At 40.3% G+C, this 22,100-nt stretch overlaps 2 protein-coding genes across 6 annotated transcripts; both read right to left on the bottom strand.

The window, feature by feature from the left end:
- Window positions 1-462: 462 nt before the first annotated feature.
- Window positions 463-6,875, bottom strand: LOC104424728 (nucleobase-ascorbate transporter 1). The gene is made up of 14 exons (XM_010037222.3): window positions 6,605-6,875; window positions 5,147-5,244; window positions 4,594-4,770; window positions 3,708-3,808; window positions 3,551-3,626; window positions 3,218-3,277; window positions 2,940-3,127; window positions 2,772-2,868; window positions 2,440-2,526; window positions 1,554-1,612; window positions 1,360-1,451; window positions 1,073-1,150; window positions 828-988; window positions 463-675 (listed from the first exon to the last, which is right to left on the bottom strand). Exons 1-14 carry the CDS (start codon window positions 6,678-6,680, stop codon window positions 463-465), a joined length of 1,563 nt encoding a protein of 520 aa, XP_010035524.2. The 5' UTR covers window positions 6,681-6,875.
- A 3,214-nt stretch (window positions 6,876-10,089) lies between these two features.
- LOC104424729 (probable plastidic glucose transporter 1) lies at window positions 10,090-16,786 on the bottom strand. Of its 5 annotated transcripts, none has more exons than XR_721520.3 (13): window positions 16,476-16,781; window positions 16,256-16,379; window positions 14,794-14,994; window positions 13,869-13,968; window positions 13,236-13,348; window positions 12,918-13,011; window positions 12,661-12,817; window positions 11,996-12,142; window positions 11,836-11,909; window positions 11,593-11,681; window positions 11,360-11,474; window positions 10,663-11,239; window positions 10,090-10,515 (listed from the first exon to the last, which is right to left on the bottom strand). XR_721520.3 is itself a non-coding variant. In XM_039305502.1 (13 exons), exons 1-12 carry the CDS (start codon window positions 16,693-16,695, stop codon window positions 11,036-11,038), a joined length of 1,638 nt encoding a protein of 545 aa, XP_039161436.1. In that variant the 5' UTR covers window positions 16,696-16,782; the 3' UTR covers window positions 10,545-10,878; window positions 10,991-11,035. The 5 variants fall into 5 exon arrangements, 4 of the variants coding, with proteins under 4 accessions (XP_039161436.1, XP_039161437.1, XP_010035525.2 ...); XM_039305502.1 differs by lacking the exon at window positions 10,090-10,515 and having other exon boundaries at window positions 10,545-10,878; window positions 10,991-11,239; window positions 16,476-16,782; XM_039305503.1 differs by lacking the exon at window positions 10,090-10,515 and having other exon boundaries at window positions 10,545-11,239; window positions 11,360-11,496; window positions 16,476-16,785.
- Between the last annotated feature and the right edge of the window lie 5,314 nt (window positions 16,787-22,100).

Genomic DNA, 22,100 nt, shown 5'->3' on the forward strand with positions numbered 1-22,100 from the left:
CAATTAATGAAGCAGTTTTCAAAGATATTATTAGAAAAGAATGAAGTTTCATTTTTCAAAAACGGGAAAAGAAATAAAAAAAACTAGAATCCGATGTCCTATTGTATATATAGCTATTCTAATAGGAGAAAATTTGGGACGTCAAAACTCATGAAGTCTCTCGCACTTTTAATGAGCACGACATCTTCACATCGGAGATCGAGCCAGCCTTTTTATTACTTCTGGAAAGTTGATGACAAATATATGAAATTTCAGACCATCCTACAAAATGGGCTGCAAAAAAATAAATTGAGAACCGATGCTCCTGAGAAAAATTAGCGTTTGCTAATCGTTGATCTAATTAGTGGCCCTACAAAAACTCCTAAATAGAGCATGTACCCACAAATTAGATTTGGGATTCGATGCATTTATGAGAAAGAATAACTTTTGATCCTGCACCTACACGGACATGGACAACGTTTTTTAAGTGGGAGGGAAAAATCTGTTCAGATTGAATGGTAGTGTGTAGAACTCTTCGTTCCTGTTGTCTCCTCTGAACGTCCTGAACTTCACCCACCAGGGCATCCCACGGTCTTTCTTCGACCTCTCGACTTCCAGCGTGTTGTCGAGGAAGACAGCGACGATCAAGCCCACCATTGCCGGGGACGAGAATATGGTATTAAGAAATGCATTGAACTGCAGGAGAGCAAATTCGTGTAAGTTTCCGTAAGGCGAAGGGAATGGCAATGGCAGGCCACGCTCAACTTTTAATCAATATCATGAACTCTGTATAGCCAGTTTCCATAAGCCTTTCAACAAACATGACCAGTCATCAGGAAGCTACTTACCCATCCAGCATTACTGTGAACAAGGCCCTTGCGATTGGGAGTCCAGTATTCATAGAAGAATTGGGGAACGGATATCCCAAGAAAGAGTGAGAGTCCAGTAATGATGAGGTTCCTCATAGAATTCATGTTTGTGAACTGAAGGAAAGACAATCCTACGGAAGCTGCAAGAAACATGGATAACAGTAATCAGTAATCATGGTGGCTGAAATGACAAACAAGTAGGCAAACACGAGTTAGCTGCATACCTACAAGGCCGAAGAGAACACAGTACAACGCAGCAAATATTGGGAAGGGTATGGATGCAAATACAGCTCCAAATTTGCCTGAAAACGTATGAACAAAATAAATAGATTTGAACTATTATGTCAAATACTGAATCCGCAGCAATCTGACATTAGAAAATCTTGCTCATGGTCGACCAATTTAGCTCTTGCAGGCTCAAATCTCTCTTGTCATAAGGGTTCGCCGCATCAAGCAGAGAATAATGGCACCATACATGCAATTATTCTCTCATGTCGTAAGTAATACCAACCTAAGATGGAAAAGAATATCATGAAGGCAGCAGATAATTGCACAACTCTCCGACTTCCAACCCGTGTTAGTCCAAGGAGTCCCACATTCTCTCTGAAATAGATGACATCAGATCCCTGTCAAGCATATGCTGATCGCCGTACAGACACAAACAAAAGTTGTCACAATATAGCTCAGTGGAGCATGCGTTCTTACACAGAAACTGTAGAGCCAGTGCCAGTTCCGAAAAGACCATCTAGTAAGATTCCAATCCCCTGCCAAATGAAAACTTTTCAGCAAGACACTGATAAGCTAAGCATTCAATTGGATTAGGCAGAATACTGAGAAGATCACTCTGAACATATAAACATGTTTTACATCTCTGTATATTCAAACATGTCATGCAGGAAGATGCTAGCAAAACTCTGGCCTTCTCTCTGTAATTAAACTTATTTCATATTTCTTAAATTCATTATTCCAACTTTCCGATGATTGATCAATCATACTCGATTTAGCAATATAACAGGAAAGTCTTCGGACTGATTTCCATTTTACTGCCAGCTACATCCATATTGTCTTTGACATAAATTAACACTGCCACAGGGATCATCCCTCAATTTGTTACAAGCAATTTGCTCCTGGATATCTTACTAATCAGGAATTCGGAATTATAATATTATCAGCACTGTTTAAGTTTCTTGAATTCCCATAAGCACCATATCAGCATTGCCATTATTAAACCAGTGAACACAAGACATCACGTATGGAACCAAGTAGAAATGATATCGAGAATGCTATAAGTGTCACTGGTTACCGTGGGTGACAATCCAACAAAAAGATTGTGGCTGACAAATGTGTATGTAATTGCATGAGGTAACTGATGGTACATACTTCATTGATATTTTTTAATGGCAGGTCTTTTAACACCCTAGTGAGTAGTGACAGCTATCATAGATTTACAATGATTTCATTAAGCACATAAACTTTGTTGTGTTGAACCTCCTCTTTTTTCAAATCACATTTCACTGGTTTGCACCAAAAAGCTAGCAGGACAGGACGCAAGAAAGAACTGTTTCACTGTTGCTGTGTTGAACCAACTTACCTGCCAGCCAATGCCACGACTCAATACATAAGCCGGAGGTGGAGTAGCAATTGCCAACCGAGAAGCTGCCATGTATGCACCAGTGGACTGGACATGATCCATAATATTAATACGTCATTCCAAAAGGACAGAAAAATCCTTCAACTAACAAACCTCACAGCAAGTCTTTTAACGTATTTCAATCCTTGAGGCATCATTCAAAATTTATGAACCGTGATTAATGTAACTGGCTCCAAAATTCATAACAAGAGTGGGACATCACAAATCATTTTAGAGTTGCCTTACGGTTCACTTCCAAATACAATGGTTGCACACAGAAATCACTTGCGTACCTCAACCATTGACACAAGAACTGAAGACATCATTGCAAAAGAATGGCCAGCTGAGAAAGTTGGTGGCCCCCATTGTAGAGGGTAAGGGAATTTAAACCTGTAAGAGATCAAACATAAAGTTATTGGATTCGGCAAAAATCAGAAAATGAGGTGAAGTCATTGAAATACCATGGAGCAGTAGATATAAGGTTCGCCCTATCTGTACGGCAACTTTGTTGAGTTATGGCCGGCCTATCTCGATAAGCCCCACTGGCGGTCAAGATAAGCGAATAGAGCCAGATGACTGCGACACAAATCAGTACAGGGAATCGCTCGAAGATAGGGAGACCTCTCATTAGTCTTACGTGCTTTAGATACTGCAATACACAGGCAAGTATACGTAAAAAAAGATAGAATTGACTGACATGGATAAGCTTTAGACCAAAGGAATGTTTGAAACAACATACCTGTGACACTCCAATGACCATCAGCAGCATGGGTATCCCAATTTCCACACACTGGCCCAACTGAAAATAAGATCCTTAAGGATTAACCACCATAATATTTCAGGAGAATCACTTATATGATGACAAAACAAGAATCTCCCCCATAGTTATAGAAACATATTAATCTTGTTAGTCCTAAGGCTCAAATTTTGTACTATGCATATGGAAAAGTCAATTAAAAAAGAAAATGAAAAAAAAAATATTGAAGCATAAATACGATGCTTGTCATGGTGTAATAATTCATCATAAATGGTACCAATGCTATGCATTTTGTAGTATTGCATTATCACGTACCGTGGGAAATCCCCTTTGAAACAACCCTAGTCCAACCAGTCCCACAACGGGTGCCATACCAAGAGGACTGAAAAAACTGAAAAGAACAGCGCATTGTTTAGAATACAAGTGCAAGGAAGTTGGATTTTCTTTTAGCTTTGTGGTGGCAGCCCAGTACCGTGAGAAGAGACCCCAAACTTGGCTGTAACCCAAGACAATTTGTATGCTAGCAGCCACAATGAGAGCTCCTTGAATTGCACGCATTGTTTGCAGAAATCTCTGGAAACCAGAAAGAGTGGAGGATCTTCATCAAACCTGGAGAAAAAATGACCAACCAAAACCTTTGCCAAAGGAGCAAACCATGAAGACAGGAAACACATGGGACAGTCTAATTTAACATCAGGAATTGTTATGACATCCAGAAGCCAGATAAATATCAGCTATTTTCATTGGATGATGCACCAGTAAGAATCTCTTCATCCTTTCTATTGGCATACAATTTTACCCATAAGATCTAAACATAGGGTTACGAACATGTATTTGGACAACCATCAGCACCAATACCCATGCCCAAAAAATTGTATGCATTTCTTTTTAATCAAGAAAGGTAGGAGAGAAGCGACTCTGAAAGAAGATAGCAGAATTATAATGTCCAAACTAAAAACTAGCCAATAGGTGGAGGGAGACAGAATGAATATAAGTCCCACAGAAACTCCATAAACATGCCATGGGAAATATGCTTTTTAATACCACTCTCATGTGAAAACTGAGGTGAGAATGGCACATGAAACGCGGAACCTCACACACAAAATAAATCTGAGTAGAGCTTGGCTGTTATGTTAGAATGTCCAACTGAAAAAGATTAAGCTAACATATCAAGGGAAACTACATAAATATAAGGACCGTTGATACCCCAGAGACAAGGGGGCATACTTTAAAAAGCAGGAACGAGTAGTTTAATTGTGGATGTAAATATTAAGCAAGAGTTCTTCTATGTCCAAAAACAAGTTTAAACTTCATGGATTTACTCCCATCGGTTTCCAATAGACTAATCACAAACTTACTTCTTGAGGATCATCGATCTTCTGCAGTCTTGAGTCGCCTATGATGTAAACGATAGGAATAACATATGCAAAGGATCCTCCAACTACTGCTGGCAGCCTTGTTCCAAAAAGTGCCTGGAGAAGTGTATTAATGCCAGCAACAAAGAGCAAAGTTTGTATCACTCGAGCCTTGTCACCCTGGTTGAGTTGGCCAGAATATTAGTGGAAAGGCCAACCAGCCACAAGAGCAGAAAATCAATATTACAGCGAATGAGTTTTTACTTAAGGGGAAAATTAAATCTACTCATGAGTCCTCTTAGAAGACATTGTGCACGACAGACAAAATGAATAAAAAAACCCACAGACGAGCAAATTTTAAGACAAACTAAGGAAGACAAAGATAATATCTGCATACTAGAAATTCCAAACTAGAGTGTCGTATAATGGATCCGTATCGAGTAAATCAACTTGCTGGTTTATGCTAAAGAGGCATTATAAGGAGGAAAAAGAAATTTATAAAGGTCTGGCAGAAGCTAACAAGGAAACAGATGTCGTTCTGTGGAAATTAGCTTACATCACTCCCTCCCATCATTGGCACAAGCATTGAAGGGATCATTACACTGGTTCCCAGCATCAGAATGTAATTCTGAAATGCCAATAAGACAGTTTCAGCTGCAAGACAAATTTTGAAAATTAAAAAAAGTAAAATATTAAACAAATCAATGGGAAAACTACAAAACAGAGGAGCCCCTCATTCTTTCAGCAGAAGTCATTCATGAATTCATAGGAAGTACACACTCAGTATCGACTTTAAATTGCCAAGACAAACTATGAATTATATGTTCTTCCCTGCTCCATGCAAAGGAGGTAAAAATTGTCATACACTCACTTAACATCAGCATGTCCTCATGTGAGCATGTATCTTTAAAGGAAAAAGGCACAAATGTGCTTATGGTAAGGAACATGTTAAAATGACAGATGTTATGGATTCCAATGTTACAAAAAGAGAACACAGCGATCCATAATTTTAGTGCAGGTGAATAATTCTAATTCCCCATTTATCACAAGCAGGTTCCTCTAGCTCCATGCAAAGCCGCAAAGCATGGAGACTGAGGTTACAAAAATCTACTCTCTATTTAACCAGTCACCTTTCATTGCGCATCCAATGCACACGGATACTCTGGACAACTTAAGCCACTAAGGTGCGATCTTTTTTGCCAAAAAGGAACCTCAAGAAATGTCGTCAAAATCTCTTTCTCGATCATCCATAACTCTAATTCACTGCATTTTTCTTAAAAGCATTCCTCTGTTGCGTGGCCTCTCTGCTCATAGAGATGCAACTGTCTACTCTAGAAAATGCACTAGAGATTGCATCGGCCGAAAAGTGGGACGAACTAAAGGTGATCGATGAACAAAATCACTTCCTGAGCAAGTAACCGCGACTCCAGTCTCGACTCCTTTCTCCTTGCTAGAGTTTTTTTATTTTTTTTCTCGACCGAATCAAAACTATACTGCATAAAGTGTTTTTAACCAGCAGCATCAGAAGGCAGAAGCAGAGAAGCTGAAGCTAGCTCTCGGAAAGCCAGGTCCGGCAACCTTAAGCTTCCTAACCAAGTAATTCTCCGGCAAACTAGGAGTTCGGAGAAGAGAAGGCAAAATGCCGATTCCGAGCAAGTCCGCTCCTCGAGCTCAACTCACCGCCACCCGATTCCGTTAACGTAATCAAAGCCGCACACACGCCCCAAGCTCATTAAAAAAAAAACTGACATAAACACGGCACGAACGAGCTAATCCTAGCGCGCACGAGAATGCCGCGTCGCTCGGCGCACGAACTCGCCGCGAGCGCCACCTCGACGCGCGCGGAACGAGCCTCCCTCCCGCCCCGCTCGCGAGACCAGCCAAAGATCAAACAGCGTCGCCGCGTCGGCGAGGCGCGACGCGGCGATCGGGAGGACGACGACGACAACGACAACGACGACGACGACGACAACGACAGGTACGAGATGAAGAAGGGAGGGAGAGGGGGGTGTACCCCAGGGAGGGTTGGAGTCGATGCAGTACTCGAGGTCCTGGAGCTGGTCCATCGGAGGATGCGCTATGTCCGCCATTTTTGTTCCTCGTCCTCGTCCTCCTCGTCCTCCTCGTCCTCCCCGGGGAAAGCTTCCACGTCCTTGCTTCCACACGGAGACGGAAAAGCGAGGGAGGACGAAAAGGGGAGAGAGATGGAGATGAAGAAGGTGTCGAGAAGGTGTTGAGAAGATGAAGATGAAGAAGGAGGAGAAAGGAAAAGGCGACTTCCAGATAAAAAGTGAGAAAAGGAGTTGAAAAAAAGAGAGGTGAAGAGAGAGAGAGAACGGAAAAATATGCAAAGCAAAGCGAGAGAAGCTTCTCTCTCTCTCTCTCTCTCCTCTGCAGTTTCTTCCGCCGATACCATGCTTCTCTCTCTCTCTCTCTGTATTTTCTTTTCGAAAATCTTGCAGTTAGGCCGGAACAGGCGTTTCGCCCCCGTCGCGCCCCGGTATTTACGAAAGGGCCACCGAGCCGGGCCCCACCTACGTCGCGGGGGGAAGGCGAGGGGAATTTAATTAAATTCGATGCTTAATTTTAGCAAGACTCGCACGTTAATCGAGGGGGCGTTTATTCCTTTCTTGGTCCTGCAGGGGCGACATGCTTCTGCCCAATGCATGCATGCTTGCTTGCTCCTTTTTTTTTTTTTTTTTTTTTTGTTTTTTTTCCAGAGTATTAGGACAAAGGTGGAATTAAATAATTAATTAAATTAATATCGATGGGGTCCCATCTCGGAGTTTGCAGATTTTGAGTTATTTTTTTTAGTTTTATTTGTGTTTTTATTTTATTTTATTATTAGGGATCTAACTTGGTACGATGGTACTGCTGCCGGTGAAGGTTAAAATCGAGAGGAGCGGGGTCCGTGGAGCATTTTGACTAATGCAAGGTCAGCTCCACCCACCTTCTGACCCTACATTTTCTAATAGTCCATCGTGGACCGTCGAGTTTCGTACAACATCGTCCCCATCATTAGTCAAATAATAAATAACCTCTTGCGCATGTCTCCTCAAAAATTGGAACGCGGGTCAAAATCACATGCCACTTGTCGAAGCGATGAGCTTGGAAGAGTTTTTGGGAGGGTAAAGCTAAGTTTACTTGACATGATGGGAATACCATGAGGTCCGTTCGGACAAAAAGAGGCCGGGCGGGCCATGCCGAGATAGGGGGTATGCTAGGACAAGCCTCGGTGTCGGGTTGCAGTAGATTGTGGGAGTGATTCTATGTCGGAGGAGTGGGAAAAAAGAGAGAAGCAGAAGAAACCTTCGTGGAGAATAATAATGGTCATCTTCGTCTTATCCTTTTTTGTATATTTTTCAAAATCTTAAAATCTCAGGGGGCCTCTGGCGTGCGGACTGCCGTACGCCCTTCCGGGTTGGCCCACCAATTGGCCACTTGGGCCCACCATTTTTTAAGAAAGAATCCGATGAATCGGCGTGGCGGAGAATCGGAGCGGGCCCCATGGCCTTATATGTTCGGCTGACTCATCCGAGTCCGACCACTTTATCTGGCAAAATATTACAAATATAAAAAATATAAAATAAAATTAAAAGGAGATGGAGTAATGAACAAACGCTGCATGCAATGCAGGAATTGTGCCCTACAGACTCAATAGCACAGTTCGCAGGAGTTGGTGAGATTGGTAAAGAGGGGGTCTGTTTGGGTTGGTGCTACAGAGTAATTGCACCCATTGGAGGGGAGGAGAAAAGATGGATTTTAGACCAAACCCACATGGAAATCTCTTTCATCCTCTCGTGTCATGCTAGAGCAATGCTTAATGACAGCATCGAAATATTGTGACGCTCAGTAAGTAATCGAGCGTTTAAATAAGCGAGTCGTATTCATTGTCTACTATGAGTCTTTATTACTTCGTGTAATATGCCGGTTTTATAAACTATTTTGATATGGCTAATATTGAATGCAAATATTAACTTTCATAATTTCCATAATATGAGAAGACCTTCGGTGATTATAAGATAGAATAGCAAAATCATTCGCCTTTGTTATTCGTGAGCCATATGGAAGCTAATCGAATATTACACGAGATAGACTACTTGCTAGTGTATTCACAGCATGGGAAAGATATAATTTGAAGTGTTTAAAAATGGAACAATGATACGGGATATTGCTAAAAAATAAATACAAAACTACAAAACGACAATGGTATTGCTTGCCATTGTGCGAGGATGACAACCACCCTGCATCGTCATCCTCGAGCCATAGCTTGGTCATGGTCTCAAGCTTTCCACACCACCATCGGGTGAATCAGATATATATCCAACTTTTTATTCGGATTGCAAAATACAACCTTCGTGCTATGCGATTAACGAATTATAGCATCCAATTTTGTAGTAATGCTGCTAGCTCTAAATTACGCACAACATAAATTCCTCCTCCAGAATTTGTTGAGAATTAAATAAGACGAAAAGCACTTGTGCTGCCACATTTACTGCCACTGCACCACGAGTTTTGTTCCAATTTTTCTTTTTCTTCTAAATTCCATTTTTTCTTTTTTTTTCTTTAAAGGGAGCGGGCAGTGCAACTGGGGAGAATATATGCCGGCGCGGCAAGGTGGTGCAGTGGAGCGAGGCCACTTTCGAGACACGTGAAAAAGCAATGGCAGTGTCGTAAATTAGCGCGTCGAGAGAGGGTAGTTCCGGCTTGGTACGAGCTGAAGTCAGAAAAGAGAAAGGAGAGAGGTTGCACGTGCGGCCGCCGAAATCTGCTTCGCGAGCTCTCGGCCTAACCCCAGCTTCGCTACTCTAAATTCGTTTCCCGCTAAAACGACTCCCCAATTTCAAACGTCGCTGCGTTTTGCTCTCCCTTTTTCTAACGAGAGAATCCCCCCTTTCTGTAGGGGTTTTCTTGCTGTATTTCTTGGGGCTGATTTGCGGTGGACAAGAAAAAGGTTTGGTCATATCTTTTCTCAACGGAAACAACAGAAGACCTTATGCGCATGCAAGATCATATAAAACATGACAAATGAGTCGGTTAAATGGCTAAGTACTTTGTTTGCAAGCGGTGAATCCCGCATCTCTTGTTCAAATTAGCCTCGAGAGCAATGCCTGCTACATTGTATGTGGAACCTCACCTTTGTTCGATGTTCATGGACAAGACCGATTTCATATGTTCAAGCGGATTAATTGAGTCAAAAGATCTAGCGATTATTAAATGACACAACTATGCTTAGCTACAACAAAACACAACTATATGTGCATTGAATTGAACCTTGGCTAAACTCTAATTTTAAACACCAAGCTCAGTTGAACTCGGATAAAGCATCACATCCCCACCTTTCACAAATTGTAAGCTTTTGACTAGACTTTATTGCCACCCGTCAAATCTAAGAAATCTTTTAGACCCCAAACAGTGATTAAGTGAGGTCCCTCCCTCCACTCTTTTGATTCGATCAGCTATTAAAAACCCCAAGAATGGATAAAATGCATCGTTATCTGATAATGTGGTCATTGACCCTTGATTCCCAGCAATGTAATCTGCCCTTTAATACCTCTCCTCACGTCATCGTTAGTACTAGCAACACCATCAACTACTGAAAAGGGAAACTTGTATGGTTCCAGATTCCATAAAGTGCCAAACTTTCATTCCGGAAAAGAAAGGTCACCTCAACTCAAGCAAGTGGGGAATAAACATTTTGGCAGAGAAAGCGAAGCCACAGTCCAATTTGTAAATGACCTGGAACTTGGAATGACTTGGTATGCCTCCCAAAGCCCACCGTTCAAAAGACTGATTTTCAGAGTCAGTGTCCTTACCAGGGGGTTTCAGTCACAACATCAATGTCCTGTTTACAGAGCATCGCCCCAAAGACTTTGGTACAGCATATTCTTTCCTTGAAGATGATGATAGTGAATACACCAGTTTCTGTAGATGATTCATATCATAAGCAATACTAGATCAAACTCGAGTAAATATAAAATCATGATATTTTAGAAGGATCCGAGCTTATAATGACAGTCGTACACGATGGAAACTCAAAATCTACTAAGGGGCTCAACTGTAGAGACTTACTGGAAAATTCTCGGGCCCCAAAAAAAAAAAAAAAATTCCTGGAAGATTCTCCTTGAACATTGCCCATGCAATATTGTCGTCTCATCCGTTGACATGGTACCCACTGCGTACACCTTTTCATTTTGCAGTGAATATCTCTTAAGAGCGCAAATTCATTGTTGGAACAGCATTCACTCAACACATCCAATTGAAACTGTGAGCATCCCCTTCCTCCACCTTGATGAGTAACTAGTTAGCTTTTACTTTGGAGGTGAAAGCCTTGGCCGCAAGATCAACCATAAAAACATGAACTCTTGGAAAGTCCATCTAGCATCAGAATTCAACTTACATTGAGCTCCTTGCCTCATCAGCAAACCTTGAGATCAAGATATGATTAGTTGTCCCTCTCTCTACCTTGCAAGTTGGGATTTAGAGACATCTCTATTTCTTCGAGTGACCTTCCTTTTGTTTCTACTATGAAATAATAAGCAAATATCGCAGATAACAAGGAAATGGCACCAAAGCCACCATAAACTGACTTAACCCCATAAGTCTCAGTAAGTTCAAGGAAGAAGAGACCAACCAAGAAGTTGCAGACCTATCAGAAACAAAAGTTGTGCCATCAGATCAAGCAGGAGAATGAAGGCATATAAGAATGGTGAATGAAGAATCAGAGCTTTAATTATTCCCTTTTCATCGGAAATCTCAAGATACATACCCAATGAACAGAAAGGCTGAATCCCATAATCTTCCCACGCATTCTCGTGCTGCTTAGTTCTGGTATGATGATACCGGTTACAGGCCCAGCACCAACAGCGAAAGTGAATATGTACCTGAGGTAAAGTGGAAGATCCACTAGCTTCAAACATGTATAAGACAGTGCCCAACAGGATTTTGACATAGAGGCATTAATATTTCAGTTGCTGTGTTGGAGGAAGACTATATACTTACATAAGGGTTCCTAGAATTGATAGTGAGTGGCTGAGGTCTTCATCTAGCGGAAAACTGACAGCATAGACTACAAGAAACATTGCTGCTGCCTGTTTAATGATTTACAAGCCAATGTCAGTACACCTGATGCGTCCTGAACTCATTCACATAACTGAGAAGAATTAAGATGCAAGTATTAGAACAAGTGGAGCTTATGTGTTCCTGTATGACAAAAAATAGAATCCTATTCCACTCCTTTCTCACCATTCCTATGTAGCTTCCAACTAGAAGTCTTTTTCTTCCCTGACTGTCCATCAAGTACAGTGCACAGAGAGCACCTATAAAAATTGGGTGAGCATTAGACCACATTAAGGGTTGCATTAACAAGCCCATCAAGCATAAAAGCAGATATCAGGTTCAAAACCTGCAAAGTTTGTCAATCCAACTAACAAACTTGCTAAAGCGCCATTTGTGATACCAACATCCTGGAAAGTCAAGGATGAGAAGTAAAGAACTCCATTTATGCCAGCAAATTGCTGCAGTACGAAAAGGGCACCTCCAATACATGCAACTGCAACCAAAAGATCAGCAGTTTAAAGGACATCATCATCTACAATTTCCGCTGTCAACCTTGCTTCCCAGCAAGTCATATATGAACATCCAGTTTTGTACCCTAGACTGATCAAAAAACTGAAAATTATCCATATTTTTTTTGGTCGAAGAAAATTCTCCATATGATCTAACATGTTTATGCTCTTAACAACCATAATTCAATAGAAAAGAAAAAAACAAACTTTTGCATAAGAGATATGAATATTGGAAAAGCTCATTAAATATAATGGAAATCACATCTAGTCTGAAAAATTCCTTAAGATCACTTTGAATGCAGACAAACACAGAATTCCTACTTAATGACAATCCCTTCATTTACAGGATGAGTAACTAATAACGGCTCAGGATTCCCATAATCCTCCCTCACATGCCAAAACAAAGATCTGAAATTTTCACATCACTTTCAGGGTGCTACTGATAATGCTACCAATAAAGCTATCCAGAGTAGTTTAAATTCACAAAGCACCTTGATACAACCTCTTAAATGTGGCTCCTCAAGGAGTTCCGACCATTTGCTGTCTACTTCACTTCTATCACTCTTAATAACAGACTGAAATTCTTCAATCGCTTTATCAACCTCAGATGCACCCCATAGATTAGAAATAACTTCTCTAGCATCGCCCACTTTCCCCACCTATGCACATAGTTGAATACAAATGTCGTGAGTAAAAAAACCACACAAATATACAGATCAGAATAGTGCTTGAAATCAGATTATCAAACTGCCACCTTACTTTGCAAAGCCAACGGGGGCTATCAACAGCAAACTGCATCCCAAGTATAATTATAAAACCAGGGACACTGGCAATATACAGCAATGTCCTCCACCTGAGCATATGAATTAAAAACGAATGACATTTATCGGTAACTATCCGCTGAGATTAAAACCACTGTATTCTCATTAAAGATGGATGACAGCAATATGGCAGAAGTGGACAAGATGGCCATCTGTTGAATTCACTATTCATCATTTTCAAGAAATCAGCAATAACACAACCCCCACCCCCAAAAAAAAAAAAATATGAAAAGAAGAGGAAGAAGAAGACACATACCAATGTGGATCATCTTCCGATGGAATTCCCAGATACAATGAAGCAATGATTCCAAGGCAGGTACCTATCTGACAGATTGTTCCAAGGGAACCCCTACATTTTGTAGGAGCAACCTATAAAATGAGCATTTACTTTCAGGAAAAGAATGATGCTACAACATGACAATGCAAAGATATGATAATATATAGAATAGGAGACTGTTCTTCATGTGTTGATCATAATGCACGAGAAAAGGAAATTAGCATTCCCCTGGAACCTAGAAACCTGAAAGGTAGCACCGACTCCAGTTAACTAACTCTTTAACACAATTTTCTCACTAAGATGAAAAAAGTTGTCGTCCGGGTAAGTCAAAATCCAGTCCTCATAGAAAAAATCCAATTGCAAGAACACCCATACAATAAAACCAGTGGAAACTTTAAGCACACTTTGTGCCCTAAAACTCACTGAAAAAGTCTTATCATCAGCACTCTGCTACAACTCTGACCAATCATTTTATCAGCCAGAACTTCTGAGAATTAACAATGCAAATTTAAGATTGTTTCTAAGTTTAAAATTGGACTTTGGTCACAACTCCTATTAAAAACCAAATAAGCAAATTATGTATACCATTCAATACGAAAGACAAAAAGGTACCTCTGAAATATATATTGGAACAAGAACAGTATTCACACCAATACCGAGGCCCACTAGAAATCTCCCCAAAAGTATTTCATCCAATGAGTTGGCTTGTGCACTGTAACAAAAGCTGCAGAGTCAGATCCTAGTGAATGAATGAAACCCCTTGGTCAGGTTATCTCTTCCTCCTACTTTTCTTTGTATGTGTGTGTTACTTTTGAAAGAAGGACATCTCGGCCAAGTATGATGAGCATTATCCTACAAGGTGTCCAACAACACTTCTACTAAAGTTGAGAAGCATCTTGGGCTTCTATGAGTGAAGTGGTTCAGAAAATTGGAGGAAGCTTTATCTATAGTTTGCCCAAAAGAATAGATAAGTTAATGATTTGCATCTACCACAACTGCTAACCAGTGGTTATCACATTAAAGAAATGAAGATACAATTGCAGAACTATACAACTGGAATGTAAACAATCAACAGCTTGTGGTCAGCATATTTTGGAACAGTCTGCGATAAGTTAATGACAACTTGATGCAACCATAAGAAACAATGAAAGATTTTAAGCAGCTGTTTAAAGGGATATTATTCCTCAACCTCTACCTTCAACTAGAGCACTTTTTGCGATAAAAACTGGCAAAACTATCAACAACTTCCATACAATAACAACTGCCGAACCAAATCTCATTGCTAAAATAAACTCTTATGAGATTTCATCCGGTTAACAAAAATACATTGCTGTTGGATTTTGAAAAGTTGTTCAGCACTGCATAATTTTTTTCTGAGAGTGACCTAAAGCCTGCCTAACAACATAAGGCCTGATTATAAGATGGATATGTAACTATTATCTGGTTGAAGGAGTATGCTGAAATTTCTCAGCATATCATTTCAGCTAATGGAGCACTCATTTATTGTCATAGCTGCAGGAGTACAATAAAGGATCACCTAACGATTGCACCAAGAATGAGCGGTACTGTATCTATCTGGAATGTGCGCCGACAACCGAGCCTATCGACCAGTGAACCACAGCTTATACTTCCGATAAAAGCACCAGCTATAAATATGCTTACTACAAGTCCCTCAATGATTGGGTTGCCTTCAAAACCAAGCTCCCTTGCAATGGAGACTATGGGTCCATTCATTACGCTGCAAAGAAGACACTGAAACATTGTGAAGATGGAACACCAAATAGATGATCATAACAGTAAGAAGAATTCAGCGTACAGATGCTATAACTGCTCAATAAAGATTCTCTACACAGCACCTATAACAATTCTCAACATCAAAACTACAAAAAATGTAGGTGTTTCGGATAGTCATTTCATTATTGCTTGTGCTGAAAGACGTCGTCTGTTCCCTATAACTTCATTCTCAAAATATCAGCATGATTAGACAACTGTAATTTATATGAACAACCCCACCTAGCATCCCTCAAAATAACTCGTCAACATACTGACAAAGAAATAGCCGCGGGCAAATTTGGTCCTCAAAGATCAAAGTGACCCCCTTCCTCTGCACTCATACGTAAGGAAGTTCGTTGCTCCACTTCAAGTTTCAGCTTTCACAGCTGAATCTCCAAATGGATATAGTCCAATCTCCTCACTGCCTAAACTCCAACTTTAACAGCAAACCGGCTCTCTAATGCCTGATTTTAAGCTGGGGATCAGGCTTTCTATTAATTAACTAAATTTCAGAGCTGATGATGTCGACAGTTTATATCCCTTGCTTCAGCATGCCGTTGCAGTGGAACTTCGGGTGCATATCTACTTATGTTCCACAAATTGCATTTTGGCAACAATTTGCATCCGTTGTCACAGTAAATCCAAAGCTTGCTAAATTATGAACCACAAAATAACATATAACATCACGATGAAAATGAGATGTTAAACACTGCCAAACTTGTCACTAGTAGAACCGGAATAGGCAGGTCTCAGAAAGGTTTTTCTTAAGACTTTGTTCTATGCGACGGCAGTCGAAATCATATGCCTGTACTAGATTATCAACCCCATGGAATAAGGACTTAAGCAGAAAGCTACAACAAAGCAGGATTTCCAAATAAACCTATTCCTGCAAATCTTCCCATAATAAAGAGATCTTCGCAGAACATTGTCATCTCCATTGTCAATAAGACGCGACATTACGACAATGTTTTCTAAAACCAAATGACGTCTGAAGTAATCAGCTATGTCCTGCATATAACATGATTCTAGGATCATGTTCCTAAATCCCTCTCGCTCATTGCCCAGAAAGAGATGCGTTCAACCACTCCTTCACCCACGCTCAACAGATATAGTTGGCACGTTACATGCACTCGGTAAGAGCACGCCGCAGGACGGAACCGCACACGCACGTACGGAGACAGAGCCTCGGACAAATGAGAGGAAGACAGAGCGACAGAGAGACTCACCCGATGTGATAACCGAACAGGAAAGTGGACATGGAAGCAATCAGCACGTGAGGAAAAGCGGGAAGCCATCCCAAATCGAGGCCTCCGCTGCTACCGCCGCTCGAAGACGGCGGATCCTCGCTCCCTGCATCATCGGAACATCCGAGCTTTCAGAACGATCACTCCCCGACTTACCAAAGAAAAGGAGAAAACAGGTAAGCAGCACGTTCAGTACAAGGACCTGGCTCGTTCGCCTTCAACTTCGGAAGCTGCTTATTCGCCGCCGCCGCCGGCGGAGGCGCCTCGGGCTTGCTCCGGCGAAGCCGAAGGTCGAGGCTGAAGAAACGATCGCCGCGGAGACGGGAGGAGCCGATTCTCCGGTAAGGGAGGGACGGGAGCGTGGACGGAACGGCACCGCAGGGTCGGTTCAGAAGAAGAGCCGCAGCCGCAGCCGTGGCCATCGGAGGGTTAGAGAGAAAGAGAGAGAGAATCTCGCGATGAAATGATGACCGTGGACTGGTTCGGTTGACGAATCGGCTCCGGATAGGACTGTACCTTCCAGATTTGACGCGACATCACCCGTTAACAGCAACTTATCTGGTTTTTGAGCTATTCGTACGTAATGATTGAAACCCACGACTTATTTTAGTTTCTTGTAAGAGTGAGCATCAACCAAGATCAATCATGTACTGACTTTGAATTAACCTAACTCTGCCGGTCTTGATCCAATTTTTAGAGAGATTGGATCGATTATTGATCCTAAAATTCCTGGACTACGACTGTATTGATTGATTCTTGATTCTAAGAGTTCCGAATCGACTAATCATAATTATAATATATAATTAATCCTAAATATTAATTATAATTTTTTTATATAGAGAAAATCTTAAAATAAATTACATCAACAATATTAAACATCTATGTTGTTTAGCTGATTGTGATTCTTTTTTACTCTATAAGTAAAGAGAAATTCACAATGAGATTTCAAGGGTTCCGACTTATATATAAAAATAGCTGAAAGCCAAAAGAAAGCTCATTTGCTAGACTAGTGAGTTAGTTATGATCTCTCATTTTACTTCAAATTTGACCTCTCCCTATGCTTCCAACTTTGTAATGATCCTTCTAATCCTCTCTTTCCTCTTCATTTCCTCCTCCTTCACGTGTTAGAGATATTTTCACTATTGACTGCTAATTTATTCTACTTGATTTCCTCTTGTCAAATGGACTGACTATGATGAGCTAATAAATACTCTCGTTGTTTTCTTCTTTTTCCTGCAAAAACAAATTTGCTGATGGAAGTGGGGCTAAGACAGTGTGCATATGCTACTATGAGCAAGAAAACAATTGGTATTAGCTTCTATTTCTGGGTTTTTCCCCTTCATTTTTTTCATTTTATTTTTCACAATCTTATGTTGGGTTGGACATGTATTCTTCTGATGTGCTTTTTAGTAAGTCATGACTGACTGATCAAGGATTTATGGGTGATAAGTTTTCCAAACTTGGGGGACAAGTTGGTTGTGTTCACTACATTTGAACCCATTCTTTTATGGTGAAAGCTTTTAAATTCAGGTATGGACATTGGCCAAGCATTGTCTGCTTGAAGTTGGCGTAGGTCATTTCTGAGTATGCGATACTCATGGATGAGCCTTATGTAGTTGTGGAAGCACATATAAATGGCAAAATGCAGAAGTTCACGATAGAGGACAATGAAGAAGAACAAATAGTATTCTGGTAGGATTGATGCTGTTGTGCTGCTCATTTCTTCAGTAGAGTTTGGAGTGCAAACTCCAATGGAGACTTCGAAGCAATGCTGTTGCTACATATATGAATCAAATATCCCTCTTGCAGTTACTCCAACAGTATAGCATTATGGCAATGAAGACCCAGATTAGAAATTAACTAGTTACTGATATGCTTTATAACTTTGTAATGAAACGAGATGGTTACATATCAAAAAGACTGAAGATTAGTCCACTTAGTTTCTAATTTTGGTAGCTTTTCAGGAGTAGTTATTAATGTATGTTCTGTTGTAGGTGGGTGAGTAAACTCATCGGGAAAAGACAAAAGACACAATTCATCGATAACTAGTGTGGCTTGGCATCCTAACAATGTGAGTATGTCCTCGTTCTCACATTTTCGTGGTGTTGGACACTAGCAACAAAGCTTTGGATCTTCTTACTAGCTGCACCCATGAATGCCCTTGTTATTTATGGTCATGCCTTCCGTTTACAATTTATTTGGGTTACTCACACTGTCTATTTGAGTGATACCTGCATGCGAAAGCTGTGAAAAGGAATTATATGCGCGAAGCACCATGGACTCCTTGATTGGTTGGGAGGTAGGGAAAATAATAACAAATAGCAAATTAAAAAGGTGGAGGTTGGGGTAGAAATTTATCCCGAAACCTCGATCGCATGTTAAGGAAAAGATAGAAATTTCTCTTACGAGACAGGTGGAATTGGGTGGAGATCAATCCCCAACCCGTACCGACCCAGCAACTACCTGTACCGACCCAGCAACTACTTGACAAACATAAAGTCTTGGGTTGCACACTTTGTGGGCGATGTGGGATTGCTGGCGCGAGAAAAGGCGAGAGCTTAGAGGGAAAAAATTATGTTTCGGTGCTAGAGGGACTGTTGTGGCTAAATGCAAAAAATGGGTCGCATTGGCTGTACACGAACTGCTCTAATCCTGGGAACTAATATGCGGAAACTTATGAATTGCTATTTGCAGGTTTTGTCATGATGAAAGCCCTAATTCTTCTTGCCACATAAAAAATTTCAATTGCAACACACATAAGAAGATACCCACAAAATCAAAAGAATATAACTTTTCAAAAGAAATCACTGACTAGCAATGAGAAAATCGAATGGCTTGAGGGAAAATCGGAAAATCAGAAAGTCGATATGAAAGGTTGAACCTTCGAAGTGGGCATCCAAAGTGGAAGCGTGGTTTTTAAGCCCACAATTGCAATAATATTCACTTTCTTCTTCAATTGGTTGACATGATCTTGAGTCCCTTTTCCTTTGCTCTGTCCTTAAGATTGCTAGTGATTATGTGGGGAAAGTTTGACTCTAAGTCGGATAAAGATATTCTTGGACACTCTTATACTAAGGAAGCATATAAGGTATTCTGTGAAAGAACCAAAATGCTTGAAGAGTCTATACTTGTCATCTTTGCTGATCCCTGTTGAAGATTACGTTGATGTAGAAGCAAGTTATAGAGAAGCAGAATCTAGAGAAACTGGTTTTGGAAATGCAGGCTATGCAGAAGCCGACTCTACAGAAGCTGGCAATCCTACTAGTTTTACAACAAGTGCTTCTAAAAAACTAGCAGACCCGAGTCAACGCTAATTCACATATCCCCCAAAGTGCACATAAACTAGCAAAGAAACAGATCTAGATCAGCTCATTGAAAATTACCGAAATGTCAAAACGACAGAACTAGAAAAAAAGAAAATTCTATGGAAGCAGCACTGTTAAACCGCAGATTTTAGATGAATATGGTACACACGAAGAACATTGAAGAACAGAAGCAAGAAGGCAGGAGATAGAGAACAAAACCTGAAGAGAAAAGAAGGCAGGACCTGAGGAAAAAAAAAATATGGTGTTGGGGGAGTGGAGGACGATGCTGATGCTGATGCTGATGCACTGGATTGGAAAGTCCGAGAGTGAAGGACTTGAAGTGAGTGCTTGTTTCTGAATGGGTGAAGTAAACAAAGATGGCTTGTTCTTTATAATGAAGCTGTAAGATGGAAGCTATTTGAGGTGGGTAACAGCCGGTGAAGTAGACGAAGATGGCCCCGCCCGTTAGTTTAGGAAGACCGAAGGATCAAAAGGGGATTTCTGAATTGACTTAGTAGATTGACTTCATCAATCAATTCCACGGAAACCACATTCACGCACATGAAATATCTATATAATTCTAAGTCTTAAGTCAGCGATGGGTCGATAAATTGATCAGAAAAGGGTCACAAACATTATATTTGTCGACAGCCCACGGTTGGTGGCCACATTGCATGATATGGGTAACTATTTTCCTAACATATACATTAACAAGTGTACTTTAGATTTATATATTCTTTGACCAAAAAGGCCGCTCATATGATCTTTTGATGATCCACCAGCTCCATTTTTGTCCAATCCCTATTAATTTCGATTCATTGCGACTCCGAGCTGCCCATATTTTGTCCTCTTTTTCTCTTTTCATTTTTTTTTCGGACTGCTTGAAAATAGAGTATTGATTTTTGGAAGACCCATTGATAGGTCAAAGTACTTTTCTAACATGCTCCGAAGAGTATCAAATTTTGCACGTCTATAGGTAAAGGAAATGTCTCTGCTAATTTGACTTCTGAAATTTCATTGATTAATGAGTCATGTGACAATTCAGGTCCTTTTATCACAAGAGACATAATATTTTTTAATCATTTGTGATCAAGTAGGTGTTTGCCAATGGAGGTTTATAGGGGTTTGATTTTTTGTGGCTTTTCCCCTTCAGTATACAATTAATGTCTATCACCATTAATCACATAGTCATGACCTAAAATTTGACTAATTATTAATCTTGACGGTGATAGATATGAATTGCTCAATAAAGAGCACACAAATTTATGTATTGAACTTTTTCCACAACCGCAATGAACAATTAAACAGTGAGGGAGGGGGAGAAGGGGGACTACGTGGAGAAATCTCCTCCGTTTTGAGTTTGGAATCGTAGCTTCCGAGACTTTTCTCTCGGTCGGCCCAACTTGGTAGACCTGGCCGAGTATATTTACTGATATTTACTGATGTTTTCTCATGTTTTGACGTTGACCTTTGACGTTGACACGGAATTGTAAAGTAGGACAAGCAAATGAATAATGATTCCTGTTTGTTTGATAAGTGAGAGATCAAGATGATGATGGGGTTGGTCTTTTTCTTCCATATATTTTCATGCGTGTTGACGAGGATGAATCACGAGCATATCTTTTTTATAAATTAAGTTAACACCCCCATTGAGATATAAGTCTTTCTTTATTCATTCTTTTTATTGACAATGTCTGACAATGACTTGGTGCACAACAACCAAATCTTTGGATTTATACTAAAAGATTTAAGCCTAAACAATGACTTTACTAGTCTTTACTTTATACATATGATGTTTATTTAACTATGTAAAGAGAAGCAACCACAGCTCAATATAAATGAATGAAATAATTTTACAGATTACTGAGTAAGCAATTTATAGAATCTTCGCGCCAGCTAGGATGTTAATTCCATGAAAAATATAGTGGGACACCTCCATCGTCCTAAAATAGTAAATAGAAAGCCAATGGAGGGGTTTTATTTTGTACATTACTAGTTTAAAAGTTAATTATACAATTAGATTTTGGAAAATGACACGTGTAACTTTTTTTAATCTTTAGCAAGTTTAATTATTTTAGGGAAAATTTCAAATAAGGACCCAAAGTGCCATCATTTTCTCAAAAGAGGACCAAGTGAAATTTGTCTCAAATAAAAATCCAAAATACCATCATTTTCTCAAAAGAGGACATGAAGTGAAGTTTGTTTCAAAGAATGACCTAAAGTAGTTATTTAATCTCAAAGAAGGATCTCACTTGCCCGCCAGTGAATAGATGTATCTTCAATGTATATTCCGATGGCCTAATTATGGTATTTTCGTCCTTTTTTTTTTTTTCATTTTTGGTTGCCCTATTCATCGTCTTCTTCGTCCCATGTTCACTTCTTCTTGCTTATATCAAGAACATCGGATTTGGGAAAAGGCCAGCAAGCACCGGCCATTGGTAAGGGCTGGGGATGGGTGTCGAGCGAGAGCTCCACGCCCATCATTGACGGCCGAGCAAGGGCCATCGAGCCTCGCTGGCCAT

This window comes from Eucalyptus grandis, chromosome 11 (genome assembly GCF_016545825.1).
Source record: "Eucalyptus grandis isolate ANBG69807.140 chromosome 11, ASM1654582v1, whole genome shotgun sequence".
In the NCBI taxonomy this organism is placed as follows: Eukaryota; Viridiplantae; Streptophyta; class Magnoliopsida; order Myrtales; family Myrtaceae; genus Eucalyptus; species Eucalyptus grandis.

Coding starts and splice junctions, on each gene's coding strand:
- LOC104424728 (XM_010037222.3), bottom strand. CDS start 6,680: ATGGCGGACATAGCGCATCCTCCGATGGACCAGCTCCAGGACCTCGAG. Junction 3,278..3,550: donor TTCAAAGGGGATTTCCCACG/GTACGTGATAAT, acceptor TCTTATTTTCAG/TTGGGCCAGTGTGTGGAAAT. Junction 676..827: donor TTCACAGTAATGCTGGATGG/GTAAGTAGCTTC, acceptor GCTCTCCTGCAG/TTCAATGCATTTCTTAATAC.
- LOC104424729 (XM_039305502.1), bottom strand. CDS start 16,695: ATGGCCACGGCTGCGGCTGCGGCTCTTCTTCTGAACCGACCCTGCGGT. Junction 14,995..16,255: donor CTGTTCGGTTATCACATCGG/GTGAGTCTCTCT, acceptor TCTTCTTTGCAG/CGTAATGAATGGACCCATAG. Junction 11,240..11,359: donor TCAGCCTTTCTGTTCATTGG/GTATGTATCTTG, acceptor TGTTTCTGATAG/GTCTGCAACTTCTTGGTTGG.